General features: G+C 39.0%; 1 protein-coding gene across 4 annotated transcripts in view; it reads left to right on the forward strand.

Moving 5' to 3' along the window:
- RELN (reelin) overlaps positions 1-17,244 on the forward strand; it is a 527,812-nt gene that overhangs the window by 454,515 nt on the left and 56,053 nt on the right. For all 4 annotated transcript variants that reach the window (XM_021673084.2, XM_021673089.2, XM_064374717.1 and 1 more), the window contains exons 42-46: positions 1,015-1,235; positions 3,597-3,744; positions 6,015-6,273; positions 7,136-7,385; positions 10,946-11,114. In XM_021673084.2, the coding sequence (XP_021528759.2) occupies positions 1,015-1,235; positions 3,597-3,744; positions 6,015-6,273; positions 7,136-7,385; positions 10,946-11,114 (1,047 nt within the window). The remainder of the gene's footprint in view (positions 1-1,014; positions 1,236-3,596; positions 3,745-6,014; positions 6,274-7,135; positions 7,386-10,945; positions 11,115-17,244) is intronic.

The raw sequence follows: 17,244 nt of genomic DNA on the forward strand, positions 1-17,244 counted from the left end.
TTACCTGTTCTCTTTCCATTTATATGAAATAGCCAGAATAGGTAAATCCTTAGAGACAGAAATGATTGGTGGTTGTCAGGGAGGGAGAGATGGGGAAAACTATTTATTGAGTATGGGGTTTCCTTTTGGAGTGGTAAAAATGTCTTGGAACCAGAGAGAGGTGATGGTTGGACAATACTATGAATGTGCTGAATGCCACTGACCTGTATACTTTAAATGGTTAATGGTTAATTTTGATGTGCGATTTTTACCTCAGTTAAAAAAAAAAAAAAAAAAGGTTAATATACAGAGTGTATTAAATAGATAGTAGGCACCAGGCGTGGTGGCTCACACTTGTAATCCCAGCACTTTGGGAGACTAAAGTGGGTGGATCGCCTGAAGTCACGAGATTGAGACCAGCCTGGCCAACATAGTGAAACCCTATCTCTACTAAAAATACAAAAATTAGCCAGAGGTGGTAGCGGGTGCCTGTAATCCCAGCCACTAGGGAGGCTGAGGCAGGAGAATCACTTGAACCCGGGAGGTGGAGGTTGCAATGAGCCAGGGTCACACCACTGCATTCCAGCCTGGGTGACAGAGCGAGACTCTGTCTCAAAAAAAATAGATAGATAGATAGATAATTGATAGATAGATAGATGATAGATGATAGGTAGGTAGGTAGGTAGGTAGATCGATAGATAGATAGATAGATGAGAAAGAGAGAAAGAGAGAGAGAGAGAGATAGTAGGGCTGGAGAAATCTTCACCAAGGAAGTCAATATTGAAAAAGATGGGAAGATGAAGTGAAATGTTGACATTCTGATGGGACTGGGAAAGGCTTTAGAAACAAGAACTTTACTGGCAGAATCCTAGAGATTGAAAAATGGCGTTTTATTCCTGAAATGGCAGGTGTTTTGTATTTCTTGGGTGTTGAGCATAGGTAGAAGTTACCTATTGTTAATTGATCAGATGTGCTTACTTTGAAGCTATATTGTTCTGTTGATTAGCTTTTGAAAGATTTGTACCTCTTTTCTAGATCTGTTCGTTTCAGATGGTATCAGGGATTTTACCCTGCCGGCTCTCAGCCAGTGACATGGGCCATTGATAATGTCTACATTGGCCCCCAGTGTGAGGAGATGTGTAATGGACAGGGGAGCTGTGTCAATGGAACCAAATGTATATGTGACCCCGGCTACTCAGGTCCAACCTGTAAAATAAGCACCAAAAATCCTGATTTTCTCAAAGATGACTTCGAAGGTAGTCTTTTCTTATAAATTCTGTGTAGTCTTGTGAAAGAACTTATATGTTAAGTACAATTTTGGGTAGATAACTAATCATTAAGTTTCCTTCTGATATCTCATTATTATCATTTCAATTGTGAACATCCAAGAATTCATTTAGCTCTGAATTTATAGGGTTCCATTTTGGAAACAGTGGTCAACGAGAGAGAACAAGACCTTAATCAAGAAAAACTAAGGCTACGTTTACCACTTTTTCTACCACATGTAATTTCTGACTAATGATAATTTTAGAAAATATCTATAGAGAGTTAATCTTGGATGGAAGACTTTCTAGAAATATAAGTTCCTGCCGGGCGCGGTGGCTCATGCCTGTAATCCCAGCACTTTGGGAGGCCGAGGCGGGTGGATCATGAGGTCAAGAGATCGAGACCATCCTGGTCAACATGGTGAAACCCTGTCTCTACTAAAAATACAAAAAATTAGCTGGGCACCGTGGTGCATGCCTGTAATCCCAGCTACTCAGGAGGCTGAGGCAGGAGAATTGCCTGAACCCGGGAGGCAGAGGTTGCGGTGAGCCGAGATCGCGCCATTGCACTCCAGCCTGGGTAACAAGAGCGAAACTCCGTCTCAAAAAAAAATATATATATATATATATAAGTTCCTGTTATTGCTTTACCACAAACTGCTTAAATAGCCTCTCATCACTTTCTGTAGTTCAGTTTTACACCTAGAATTCAGTATCATTATGTGTGAAGACAATGTTACAACATAGTAAAATGCATGTAATGTAATTATTAGAAAAAAGCATTTAAATTGTATATGCCCTTTGATCAAGCTGTGGAAAGACATCTCCATAAAAGAAAGTCTTAAATATAATAGCTATCTATATTAGGATTGTGGGGTTAAAAGACTTTCTTTCTTTTTGCTGAGTTTTTGTATAATTGTTATAATATATGTATGGTTTTACAATACATTTTAAAACTAGATCTAGATATATCCATGCAGTGGAACATTGTTCAGCCATTAGAAGAGATGAAATACTGATACATGCTACAACATAGATGAAATTCAAAAACGTGCTAAATAAAAGAAGTCAGACACAAAAGGCACATATTATGTCAGTTCGTCTTTATGGAATATTCAGAATAAGTAAATTCGTAAAGATGGAAAGCAGAGTAGAATTTGCCAGGGGCTGGAGGAGGGGGAAATGAGGGACGATGACAGTTTAATGGGCACAGTCTTGGGCTTATGAAAAGGTTCTGGAACTAGGTAGTAGTGATGGCTGCACAACAGAGTGTATATACTAAATGCCACTGAATTGTTGACTTCAAAATGGTTAAAATGGTAAATCTTATATGTATTTTACCACAATGAAAAAATGAATAAACTAAATCTGAGTATGTCGACAGAATTAAGAGCTGGTTTTTAAAGATGTTATTTTGCTGGGCGCGGTGGCTCACTCCTGTAATCCCAGCACTTTGGGAGGCCGAAGTGGGCGGATCACCTGAGGTCAGGAGTTCGAGACCAGCCTGGCCAACATGGAGAAACCCCATCTCTAAAAAAAAAAAAAAAAAGAAAAGAAAAAAGAGAAAGATGTTATTTTATTTTATTTTATTTGTTTAGATGGAGTTTTGCTCTTTCACCCAGGCTGGAGTGAAGTGGTCTGATCTCAGCTCACTGCAACCTCCACCTCCCAGTTCAAGTGATTCTTCTGCCTCAGCTTCCCAAGTAGCTGGGATTACAGGCGCCTGCCACCATACCCAGCTAATTTTTGTATTTTTAGTAGAGACAAGGTTTCACCATGTCGGCTGAGCTGGTGTCACACTCCTGACCTCAGGTGATCCACCCACCTCAGCTTCCCAAAGTGCTGTAATTACAGGCGTGAGCCACTGCACCTTAAAGACATTATTTAATAGGCAATAATAAATGGTACTGAAATTTCTTCCATTAAAAATGTTTTTTAAATATTATATTGACTCTGCCAGATACTGTCCTTACATTAGAAAAGACATAGTGAAGAGGCTGGTGGAAAGGCCAGACAGCCCCCACCTTGGTTATGGCCTGAACCACTCTCTAACCAGTGTCTTTTTTTCTTAGTGTGAATGAGCAGAAAGGTGGGCTCCATCTTGCTGGACCATAGATACTCAAGAAAATACCCCCTCCTCCTATCACAAGAATCTTTAAATTATATCAGCCAAGGCTAAATAATTCAAACAAGCTGAAGTTGAAAAGGCCTCTTATCTTAAAACATATGACCTTAATATTTATGACTTCATATTTTGAAACTACATAATGCATTTACCATATTCCTTTTAAAAATATAATACACTCACTATAGTTGGGGTCATAGGTAAACCATATTTTCCAATTTTTTCAGGTCAGCTAGAATCTGATAGATTCTTATTAATGAGTGGTGGGAAACCATCTCGAAAGTGTGGAATCCTTTCTAGTGGAAACAACCTCTTTTTCAATGAAGATGGCTTGCGCATGTTGATGACACGAGACCTGGATTTGTCACATGCTAGGTAATCACTTTTAGATGCTCTTGAAAAACCACATCATAATATATAATAGTAGAACACAATCAAATCAGAAAGAAGCAGAGAGATTTCAAGGACAAGGCCTTTCATTAGAAATACTGAACTTCTCTCTTTGTCAATGCCTTCAGGACAATTTACATAATTTCTATTCTAAAACTGAGAGACATTCTTCAATAACTTAACCAGAAAGGAAACATACCTAAACAGACAAAAGTTAACATCTGGTATTTTATAAGATTGAGATTAGGAAATGACAATGTTTAACTTATTTTAATTTCAATAAAATAATATCGTGTCTTCTTTACCTTTCTATTTAGCATGCTATTAGCACTTGCACTGTATAGAAATTATTTACACTTATACCACACTTAGTAGAAATCTTAGTTGAAATGCAGTATATCTTCAGATTATTCACAATTAATTTTATCTCCACTAGCAATTTAAGTTAAAAGCATTTGAAAGGCAGCCTTATTCTTTATAAGCATCTTTCCAGTGATTCATGCACACATTCTAAGCAGTCATTTTCTAAATTGAACACAGTCACTCAGAAACAAACATTTTAAACTGGCTCACAGGATTATGTCCTGTCAAGATGTATATCCCTTGATCATTTGATGAGCCAAAAACTTAACAAGGAAGATAAAAATATGGTTCAACATGTATAAAATTGAACCCTGACCTAATTTTACAAGTGAACAAAGAAATCATGTTTTTGTCTTTTGAAATATTTCAGAGTATTTTAAAATACATCTTAACATATTTATCCCTTCTTTCCCCTAAATGTTTCATTTATTGATTGTGAATTTGAACATGTTTCATAGAAAATACAGTTCTGTGAGATAATAATTGTACAGTTATAAAGACAGTATTTTATCATTATCCCACTTTATTGCATATAGTTTAATTTGATGTTTCCTACTTCAGAATTTTATTAGCAGCTGAGTTCTCTAATTTAGAAATTATTAGGTATTCCCAAATAAGTAATTCTCTCATGGTTTGTCTGTCACTAAGTTAATACAAAGATTTTCTCAATACAAGTAGATGTATGCTAAAAGCATTTCTCTGTAAATAATTATTGTTTTTATAAATGTAAACGTCACTAGGCACTAGCCATGTATGTTTTAATTATTCCAATGTTAAAAGCTTCATTATTTAGCTCATCTCAGTAGCATGCTGTGTAGGATTTGCATATATTGACCTGAAAATGCTCCACGTAAAATCCCAATTTTTTCAGGGTCATGAGATAAATGAATGGGGTGGGGAAGGGAACTCATGAAGAATGAATGGTTTTATATATGGTATTGATAATATTTTTATTATACATCTTAATATATTTCCTGTGTCTGGCATGCATACATTAGTGGGTATGTGTGTGGAGTTACACATGAAATTTATTCTGCATTGCCAGCTAGCATCATGGCCAGACCAGAAAGCAGCAGCTTGCCTGCCAAAGATAACATGTGAGCTAGTTTTCATTGGCACCCCAGCTGGTTGCTGCCACTCTGTCCACCTCCCTGCCAGCTGGGAATGCTGCCACTGGCTGGCTGCCACCATTCTCAGTGGCCAGTATCATCCATCCCCAGACCCAACAACAGTCAGAGCCTGGCACAGCCACCACCACCACCACCACCTCCCCCACACTCATGCTCCCTGCCCCAGCACGAAAGAGAGAAAAGAGGCCCAGGCTTGACATATCTGTTCCAAAACATTCCTGGCCTTTCACAAAGAGGGGCTACAACCGGTGAATTTAAATGTGCCTCCCAAAGCCAATAATATGAGATCTGAAAAATGACTGGTGAAACCTTGGAAGAGATAATCTGCCAGTTTTGTGGCATGAACTATGTTAATTACATTCTTCCAGTTTCAAACTTTCAAAGTTTAAGGAGTTAAACTTACCTTAAATAGATGGCAACACACACTCCCACACTCAAACCACCTTTGAATCCCTCCCACCTTTTTATGGAAGAGCCAAAGGGTGCGGTGAATGCTCAGGTCCCTCAGGCTCTCCTCTGAAGAGAGTGGCTAGACACAAATATGGGTGCAGAATTGCCTTTTTTCAGATTTCACGTTTAATTAACTCCCTTTTGCATTAAAAAGGGAAATCAGACTTCGAAGTGATTGCTTCGGACACTCATTAAATCACCACATGTATTAAGGCCCTGAGTTCCCCTGCATTACCCCATGTGCTTGTCTTTTGTTAAGCATGTGGATTTCTTGTGGAAGTGAAAGTCTTCAGTAATGTTTACAAATGTCAGATTTGTGCAGTTCTTCATGAGACTGGGATGTGGTAAAGGCGTTCCTGACCCCAGGAGCCAACCCGTGCTTCTACAATATTCTCTCAACGGTGGCCTCTCATGGAGTCTTCTTCAGGAGTTCCTTTTCAGCAATTCCAGCAACGTGGGCAGGTACATTGCCCTGGAGATACCCTTGAAAGCCCGTTCTGGTTCTACTCGCCTTCGCTGGTGGCAGCCATCTGAGAATGGGCACTTCTACAGCCCCTGGGTTATCGATCAGGTCAGTCCCTTCAGGATTAACTATTTTAATTGTCATCACTTGAGCTGAATGTGGCCTTGGAAGGCATTTAGTTCAACCCACTTGCTCAGTAGATGAAACTTAGAAATGATAGTCGAGTGACTTGCCCAAGGGCACACAGCTAGATTAAATATGGCATTTAGCTTCCTTTCATTCTCTGTTCCTTCAGTTGCCTAAGCTTATAAAAATATACAACACAACAGAAGGCCTAGGTCCTGCTCATAGAGGATTCTGCCATATGGATAGAGAGACTTTATCAAGCGTGATACAAGGTTATAATTCTCTGAAAAGGAAAATGTGCAAATTAGCATTGGTGCCACATGCAGTAGTTCCCAAATCCTCTTTCCTACCCTTTGAAGAAAAAAATAAATAAATCTCCCCCATATTCTTATAGACTGCTCCAAAGGATCTTTATACATAATAAAATGTGTATCAAATAGGACTCAAAGAACCTGTTAACAAATCGTAGAGTTCATGCAAAGAATTGGAACTAAAATGCCTTAGAGTACAGCTGTCCTTAAATAGAAATTGTACATGGAAAGTAGTCACACATAAGCCAAATTTTGCTTCCCAGCTTGGGTACATGTCATTTCCAAAGGCACAGTTTGGCCAATGTAGTCTGTGAATGGTTTTGTCAATCCTTTGATTTGTTTTCTGTAGCTTCTTGCCAGATGGGCAAGCAGACGTAAATAAGAGCATTCTGAAAGGCTCCTCACATTCTGCTGGCTGTCCAGTGCCAGTTCTGAGCAGGCTGACAGGTCAAAACAAACAAACGAAAAAGGTAGAACGTTCCATATCTGAAAACTAAATGGAAAATTGGGGTTTTTTAAAAAATACATTTCAGATTCTTATTGGAGGAAATATTTCTGGTAATACGGTCTTGGAAGATGATTTCACAACCCTAGATAGTAGGAAATGGCTGCTTCACCCAGGAGGCACCAAGATGCCCGTGTGTGGCTCTACTGGTGATGCCCTGGTCTTCATCGAAAAGGCCAGCACCCGTTACGTGGTCAGCACAGACATTGCCGTGAATGAGGATTCATTCCTGCAGATAGACTTCGCTGCCTCCTGCTCAGTCACAGACTCTTGTTACGGTGAGTATGCCATCCCCAGATAGAGCGACAGTCATGTGTGCATGAGCTTCTGTGCCTCCCTCTGTCGTAGGACTACTCTGCCTCTCTGATAGGTCTGTAAGTAAAACACAAGTGCACTTTTAGTCAAACCACACTGTATTCTTGAAAATATTGCATGCATTGATAAATTAAATTTTAAAAGTTTGTTTTTGAAAGCAACAGAATGTGAGCTTATTTTTTAAGTATACATACATGAAGACTTCTTTTATAAAGTAACCTAAATAATAATAGTTTGTAAATCCAGGGTTTTTAGTATCAGACTTGCAGAATAAAGGATACATTTGTGGTATTTTTCCATTAAGGACTCTCATCACATTGAGAATGCCAGGAATAAGTGATATGATTTATTCATATATATGCCTTATTAATATATATATTCACAGATTATAATTCTCAGAGTATTAGATTAAACCAGTTATTATCTCCTCTCCATATGCCCCAAAATGATGAAATTTTGTTGTTCCCATTTTGCCTTTATTTTTTGCCATCGTGGATCATAGCACATTCCAGACCACCCTCATTGTGACCAATTTGCATTCCCTGTAATGTGTATGTGTGTGCATACACTCACACATACCATGCACCCACACTCACAGACCCATCTTAGGAGAGATAAAAGCTGGCATCATTGCACACTTGGACTCTTTACCTGAACTTACAAACCTGTCAGGATTCTCAGTCTCCTGGTCTTTCACATCCCCATATAACTCTTCTTCCAAGAGACACAAACTAGAATGTTCACAAGGGCCTCTTTCAGTTTTAGATTCTGGGTGCAGGGGGAGGCAGAACTGTGAGGAATTTGGTTACTTTCAAGGTTCTGCAAAATTCACAATTTTTCATATTCTCATTGGTCTAAACTTAACAGAAGGAATGCCAGAGATAACTCTTTCTACCTCAGATGCAGTCCAGATTAGATTAGTCAGCGGGGATGGAACTGGGAAAAATAAAGATGGAAAAGTAGCAGGTGCATACCCTCTCTTCAGTAGGTACAGCCTAGCTGATGGGATGCCTCAAAGAGAGTCAGGTGAATCAAGTGTTCCATGGAGTGCTGATACAAAGTGTAATGAGAACTCAAGGGAGCAAGAGATGACCAATGTTTGGCCGGTTTAAGGAGTTAGGGAACATTTCACAAAGGAGCTAAGTCTTAAGTGAACCTTGATGGTTGAAGTGGATTTTAAGGATGGATGGAGAAAAAAGGACCCCCAAACTAGGTTGGAAGCAGAAACAAAGAAGCAGATGTGGAGTTCTCCTGAGAGGAGACCAGCCTCAACAGGTCTGGTCTGCATCTAATGGAGAAGAGCACAGTGTGTGGATTTTGAAAACAGTCTAGTCTCTTACTCCCTTATTCACATAGAAAGTGGAGAAGAACCCAGAGAAGTAAGTTATCACATGGTCAGCCTGCAGCAGCACCAGGAACAAAATTCTGCCCTTGTAAGCCCAGTCATGTGTACTTTCTACACAGGTTGGTGCAGCCTCCTGAGAGAGGTTAAAATGAATGTTAATATGAAAGAGGAAAGTTGCTGAATGGAGTTGACAACAAATTAAGAAGGGCCTTAAAAGGCAGGCTTGGGGATTTGTGCTTGATAAAGTCATGAACAGGAGAGTACAAGTTCAGAGGGGTGATGTGATATGTTTCAGGGAGATTAGCCCTAGAGCCAATGAAGGTGGGTAGAGAAGAATTCCAGTGAAGAAGCCAGTGGTCATCTCTGCAGGAATCAATGTAGACTTTCACTGTGTGGCATGAAGAGACATGAAATGGGTAACATTGATATGAGATAATGCAAAAAAAAGCAGCAGATCTCAGGACTGGGTTGAACATAGAGGGTAGAGACAGAAAAGTAAAATTCCTAAAAAACTTCTAAATTGTGTTTTTTCTTAACAACCTCTGATGCCAAAGGCTAAAATAACTTCTAAATTTTTGACCCAGAAAACTAGTGTAAAAGTATTGCCATTGATAAAATTTGGTAGTTACTAGTAGATGTTTGTTAATGAGGGAAAGTGGTGAGTTTTTCTTAATTCAGGTGAAAGGACTTCTAAGTAAAGATATCCTTTAGTGAAGAAGACATACAGTGTAGAAAGCTGGAACTGTGTCTATACTGCTTATCACAGCGCACCCAGCATCCAGCACAGCGCCAGGCTCGGTAGACACAAACTCTATTTCAAGATGTGAAATCGGGAAATTTGGGGCGCAGAGGTGATAATTGAATCAAGAGTGTACTTGTAGAACAGATGACCAGAAACAGGGTCTGGAAGAATGGCCATAGCTGTGCAGATTAGCAAAGGAGTCAGAATAAAAGACAGGAGACTCAGAATAATGTCCCTCAAAAAAAAAAAAACATTTAGAGAATCAGGGAGTAATCAATAATGTCCCATGCTGTTAGGAGGCAAGCACAATGAAGACTGAGACCAGGCCATTGTATTATTGTATTTACCAAGAAACCTTAGGGCAGCATGTGGGCTCACACTGGCTGCGTGGGAGAATCACCTTAAAGCTCCCTGACACCTTGGCCATGCCCCAAAAGAGTTCAAAACAGAATCTCTGGTAGGGAGACTCAAGAATCAGTTGTTTCTAAAGGTATCCAGGTGATTTCAGTGTGCAGCCAAGACTGAGAACCACAGCCCTAGAGAAAGCCATTTCCAAAGGGAGGCGGGGACTTAGGCAGTTTGTAAAGTGAATAGGGAGACAGAAATATAAGACAAGGGTTATAGGTTGAATGTTCCAGAAGAAGAAAAAGGAAAGAAATCACTATCTTTCCTTAGACCCACAACCTGACGACATACATTGGCACATATTCCACGGCCTTCAAGTCGTTCCTTATACCCCTCCAATCTCCATATTTTATATATATTCTGTAACACAGCAGAGCAAGATATATAAGCAAAAGAGAGTTTACAATTTCTAAGGAGTTTCATCCATACTAGGGGCAAAATTGACATTAGTTGGTCAGGATTCCTATAAAGTGGTCCAAATTTGAGAAGTCTGATCAATTTTTTAACTGAACACTAATTATTAAAATACGTGATGTGTTCTTTATTTGTATGTTAACCATTAAATAAACAAACAATATATTAATTTATAAGTATTATACTATATTAAATTATATACCATTTAAATATGTTTGTGGTATATATTCTATCACTATATTAAATTACAAATATATCATAGCAATTATATGCAGCTACTCATATACTGTAACTGTATGTGAAGCAATACTTTCGTCATGATGATTGTTCCAAAAGCTTCTCATTATAAGAGGTGATTCAGGAAATTTTACTTTATGTTTCACTTGATCATATCCCCTTAAAGGTTATTTCAACATGAATATTTAAAAATAATAACTAGTAATATACAGAGGGAAAAATTAAACGAGGAAGCATTTCAAAGTAGGAAATATAAATATAGGGAAAAAAATCACACTGACATTTGAATGAAACTAAAACATACGGAAACATGATAAGCAATTTTGGTTCCGTGGTCTGCAGACATATGTTTACATCCAAAATAATGTTTCCTGTTTCAGCTATTGAATTGGAATACTCAGTAGATCTTGGACTGTCGTGGCACCCATTGGTAAGGGACTGTCTGCCTACCAATGTAGAATGCAGTCGCTATCATCTGCAGCGGATCCTGGTGTCAGACACTTTCAACAAGTGGACCAGAATCACTCTGCCTCTCCCTCCTTATACCAGGTACAGATGCTTCCACACGTTCAACACGTGCTTCTACGTATAGTGAGCCCAAATGTGATACAATTTGGCATGTCAAGTTTAATGAGATATGTGAGGTTTTGTTACTTGCTGATGGTGTTGCTCTGCATGAATTACTAAGGTTGTTATGAGTGAAATAGAAACCAGTTTTTATCTTGACATTATCCCATGTTTTCCCATAAGCCAGGCCTTTACTGACTTTTAACTCTAATATTTTTAAAGAATGAACTGCAAAAGAAAACAGTGGCTGCATCACTTGGCTTCTCCAGTTTAACTCAGAGATGCCCAGACAATTCATTTAAAATAGGCCCATTGGATACAGAATAGACTTAAACAGAGTCTGTTTTCTGCTAGTGACACTGCTGTAAATATAGGAGTGAGTGATGTCCTATAAATGAATGTAGCAGATAAATGTATATTAAAATTATGTCTGCTTTTAAATTTTTCTTTTGAACATTATCTTAAGAATTATCACCTGAAGCATTCTTTTATGTGAAAAACATGAGTTTTTCATTATCGTCCCTATGGAAAAGGATCAGGGCTTAATAAAATTGCCTGGTATAGAAGGATCACTTGAGACCAGGAGTTCAAGACCAGCCTGGGAAACACAGACCCCCATCTGTACAAAAAATTTTGTAAATTAGCCAGGTATGGTATCACATGCCTGTAGTCCCAGCCACTCAGGAGGCTGAGGCAGGAGGATCACTAGAGCCCAGGAGTTTCAGGATGCAGTGAGCTATGATTATGCCACTGCACTCCAGCTTGGGTGACAGAGACAGATCCTGTCTCAAAAAAAATTTAAAGTAAATAAATAAAAATTAAATTACCTGGTAAATTCTGATAAAGAAGTTAAATCTAATTATCTGTGCATTTTCCCTCCTATTTGAGTAAAGCAGCGAATTAACTTTGCCTAGTAGAATAGTGTTACATGACACTCTCACCATTAAACCAGGTGCTAATTAGAGGAAAGCTTTAACATCTTGATAGAAACTTCTATTTACTCCAAGAAAATGGTTTTCAGTTGCTGCCATTAAGAAAGAAGCAAAGCAAGCATTGCAGTGTGTGGAACGAGAGTTAGAGTTTGGGCTCATTATTGTTTTGTCATCTTCCCACAAATGAAGAATGAATAAATTTTCATAGCAAATGACCATAAAATTCAGCCATTCATCTAGGGCGTAACTTTTCTTAGGACTATCATAAATGGGATGGTTGCAGTTACTAACAGCCTAGGGCTGCTTTACAATTGCTGGCTCAGAGGTACGAGACTATATTAACTGTCAGCAGAGTTGCCAAGTTTAAATGAGATACGTGAGATTTTGTTGCTCATTAAAGGTGTTGCCATGCATGAATTATTAAGGCGATCTTAATAAGTAAAACAGAAAAAAAACTCCATTAAGGCAACAGTCTTTTAAGTCTTTATGAATTCTATGAATTATTACCCAGCTACTCGGTCACATTTTGCAAATAGGTGACATTCTAAGATTTACTCCAGCTAGTCATTATGCTCGAGTCTTTTACTCAAGAAAAGTAATTATTTTTCATCTTTTAATATATATTTTAATTGTCTCTTGTACATACCTACAAGAATTTTGACCCTTTCAAATGTTATTTGAAAAATCTGATGAACATCCGTTTCCCCCTTTTCCACACTGAAAATAAGCAGTTTGTCTATTATATTACCCTCAAGGCTCATGTACAGTTGTCTTAAAGGTGACACTGCCTGGTAACAAGGCCCTTTGGGTAATTCAAAAAGAAATGTGCATGAAGGGAACCAAAGCCAGACTTACTTCTCTGCCATATTCCAAAGATCATTAGAACAACATGCCAGTCTCAGAGTTATTTGTTTCAAACATGAGTAAACATATCTATACTACATCTACTTTAACATTCAGTTCCATAGCAATTATAGTGTTTGCTTGTTTTAAGTTCAAACGACTGTCTCTGTTATCTGGAAATGTGTTGAAATGTCAGTGTTTATGTGGTCCAGCAGGTCAGAATGGAGGATTTCAGTTTGTAACTTTTTGCTACAAACAAACATGATGCTGACAACTTAAAGACGTGCTCAGTAAGGGTTGGGAATGACTGTGACTGTGTCACAAATGCAGGCTTATCTACTCACCTATCACATGACCATGAGGCTAGGATCCCAGTATTGTTGGCACAGTCGTAATGAGTGTCAGCTGAGGTTGGCTGGTCACAAACTGACGTCAAACCATTCACCAAACTAAAATGGTCACTAGTCATCAGTAGCAATTACTCATTCAGTCACTCATTCAACAAATATTTTTTAACTGTTTAATTATGTGCTAGGCCTGTGAGGGAGCTGAACTGATCACTGACTCAAGGAGCTTTTAATTTGGTAGGAGAGGAGTATTGGCCATAAATCACCAATAATCACACGTGTAAATATAAAATTCAGCTGTGATAAGTGATGGAGAACAGGTACATGATGCTCTAAGTTTCTGTATCACAGGTGATGTGACTGGGCCAAGAAGGCCAAGGAATGCTTTCTTGAGAAAAGGCTAATTGAGGTAAGATATGAAGGATGAATACAAGTTAACTAGGTAAAGTGTAAGGGTAAGAGTGTTCCAAGCAGGGATAGTAGCCAGTTGTAGGAGGGAGCAGATGTGTTTGAGATGCTGAATATATGGATCAGATACAGAGAGGAGCAAAATAAGGTATGAGATGGCGTCAGACCATGAAGAGCATTGTACGTTGTATTTGGAGGTTTAGGCTGGGTGTAGTGGCTCACACCTGTAATCCCAGCCCTTTGGGAGGCCGAGATGAGTGTATCATGAGGTCAGGAGTTCAAGGCCAGCCTGGCCAAGATGGTGAAACCTCGTCTCTACTAAAAATACACACAAAAAAAATTAGCTGGTGGTGGTGGTGGGCACCTGTAATCCCTGCTACCTGGGAGGCTGAGGCAGAGAATTGCTTGAACATGGGAGGTGGAGGTTGCAGTGAGCTGAGATCGAGATGGAGATCATACCACAGCACTCCAGCCTGGGCAACAGAACAAGACTCTGTCTCAAAAAATAAAAATAAAAAGATTTGGAGGATCATTATAGGAACACTGAAGAGCCTGGTAAAGTGTTTGGTTTGGCAATAGGAAGACGAACAAATTTACATTTAGAAAAGTTTGTTTTTTTAAATTTTATTTCCAGCTTTTATGTTCAGGGGTACATGTGCAGGATGTGCAGGTTTGTTACATAGGTAAATGTGTGCCATGGTGGTTTGCTGAACAGGTCATTTCATCACTTAGGTACTAAGCCCAGCATCCATTAGCTTTTCTTCCTGATGCTTTTCCTCCTTCCACCCCCAGCCTTCCAACAGGCCCCAGTATGTGTTTTCCCCTCTCATGTGTTCATGTGTTCGCATTGTTCAGCTCCCACATATAAGTGAGAATATGTGGTATTTGGTGGTATTTGGTTTTCTGTTCCTGCATTAGTTTGCTGAGGATAATGGTTTCCAGCTCTATCCACGTCCCTGCAAAGGACATTATCTCATTTCTTTTTATGGCTGCATAGTATTCCATGATATATATGTACCACATTTTTTTTATCCAGTCTATTATTGATGGGCTATTAGGTTGATTTCATGTCTTTGTTATTGTGAATAGTGCTGCAATGAACATATGTGTGTATCAATAATAGAATGATTTATGTTCCTTTGGTATATGCCCAGTAATGGGATTGCTGTGTTCAATGATATTTCTGCCTCTAGGTCTTTGAGGAATCAGCACGCTGTCTTCCACAGTGGTTAAACTAATTTACACTCCCACCAACAGGGTAAAAGCATTCCTTTTTCTCCACAACTTCACCAGCAACTGTTGGGCTTTTTTGGACTTTCATAGTATCCAGAGAAAAGTCCCTTCTAACTGGAAAAAAAAATAGGAGAGTATAAGAGTAGATGTCAAGAGGTTCTTGAAGAGGTAAGAAATGCTGATGGCACAGGCAGTAGACATGAAGAGAAGTGGAGAAAGTCAAGAGACATGGGAGGCAATGAAACTGACCAAGCTGGGTCATGAAGTTGACGTGGGAGTGTGAGGGAAAGGGCAATGCTGAAGATGACTCCCTGGTCTCTGAATTGCAAAACCGAATGGATGCTGGTGCTCCTCAGTAGGAAGCGAACACTGAAACTAAACACAAGATACATCACCCTCTGCTCCAGGTGTTTCTGTGTTAAAACCTAAATAATTGGAGTAGATAGATTCATAGTTTCTATCCCTTGCCATATACATTAGTTAAGTTAGATCTTCCTGAAAGAAGATGATTTATAAATAAATGAACAAAAAGCATTGTAGTATAGTGGAGGGCTCTGCCTTTTCAGCCCTTTGAGCTTTTAAGCAAGTTTTGTTTGTGTGTGTTTCTAAACCTCAGTTTCTTCATTTGAAAAAATGGAGATCCTTTTTACCATATGAAAATCTCATAACTGTGCATGGAAGTGTTGAGAACATTGTAAAGATTTATTAAAAATGAAAATTGTTTCTACTTTCATGAGTTAACCACATAATCACACTTCTTAACCTTAACACAAGTTTATTATCAGACTTCAACCTCAGGCAAGTTTTCCTAAGTCACAGCTTAAGCTTTAATGGGACTGAGCCAATGATAATGGGTAGGGCACTGTCTTAAATTCTTGCCCTGGGGGAGGTTACAGTCTAGTTAAGGAAAATTATACATATACCCAAGAAACAACTGAAAATTAATACCTGCTATATATAATTTAGTGCTTCACTGAGGAATGGGCTAGAAATGCTTCAGGTATCAAGAAATGTGAGATGATATTGAAAGCTAAAATTCAAGTGTTTCATGGCAGAGATGGGGCCTGGCCTTGAAGGATGGCTAGGAATTAAGTGGGTAAATGAAAGAACACTAAATGAGGGGAGCAATGTGGACAGTGCAAGGACACAGAGATATAAGCCTGGGAGAAGCACATGAGTTGCCGATTCAGAGGGCTCGTATCTGGAAGCTATGGAAAGATGTTGGTTCGTAGAGTTGGGTTAACTTATACCAAGCACTGAAGCAAGACAAAGGAGTTTAGATTTGTAGGCAAAATGAACCATGGTTGGTTTTGAGCTGAGAATATTCCTCCAAGAAAAAAAAATCGGGAGAACAGACAGATTCACATAAAAGGAGGTGGCAAAGGTGTTGTGACAATAACTTCTAAGTGAAATAACAAGTCTGGGCTACAGCTGAGGGAATGAGGCAGATATGAAAGAACATCTCAAAGAAAGAATTTATAAAAACCCAGCCACTAATTTCTCCTTCTCCATTATACACATCAAGAGATGACTCTATAGTTTGAAGCCTAGTAAAATAGTGAGAAGATATGGGGAGCAAGCTAAAGTTGATTGCAGGAGAGATAATATGGCAAATTTAGTCAAATGATGCCAGATTACCTGTGATGGCCGGAGGTACAAATGGAAATGTCCATTTGACAGAGACGTGAAGATCTGAGCCCAAGAGAAGATAATGAACTTTGGAGGGCAAGAACATAGAGGTAGTAAGCAATGCTGTAAAACTGCATCTGCCTCCATAGGAGAATGTTTTTTAAAAAAGGGAGAGGACTCCTGAATTTAATAGCAGGGGCAGAAATAGCCAGTAAGGGGGTTGAGAGGATTCAGGCAGAAAGAAGATTCAGAATAACATCTTATCCAGAAGCCAGGCGAGAAGAGATTATCAAGCAGGAAGAGATGGCCTTCAATTATAGTGAACTATAGAGAGTAGTGAATAAAAAAGTTTCACAAAAAACTGGATTTTTCAATTTGAGATAATGAGCGACCTTCAAAAGAATAGTTTCAGTAAGATACTGGAAATAAATACAGCTTGTCTGGCACCAGAGCCCATGGGCTTAACCACTATATTAGTACTGCCTCTTTATTGCCTGCCTAAGAGATACGGTCCAAGGAGAAATAGGAAGGCAGGAATGCCAGAAGTTCTTGAGAGAGACTGAAAAGGAGAAGAGGAAGATGCCAACATCCATTTCATAGCCTCTAATTTGAATCTACTTCCTCCTTCTTACTAACCCCAGACCTAAAAATAAGAGGTGACTCAAATAGCGTGGGTTCTTGAATATCAGCTGAGACCCAGGGTCAGACAGTGGAAGAGCA

The sequence above is a fragment of the Aotus nancymaae genome, unplaced genomic scaffold (assembly GCF_030222135.1).
Source record: "Aotus nancymaae isolate 86718 unplaced genomic scaffold, 86718_ANA_hifiasm-v0.15.2.pri h1tg000002l, whole genome shotgun sequence".
In the NCBI taxonomy this organism is placed as follows: Eukaryota; Metazoa; Chordata; class Mammalia; order Primates; family Aotidae; genus Aotus; species Aotus nancymaae.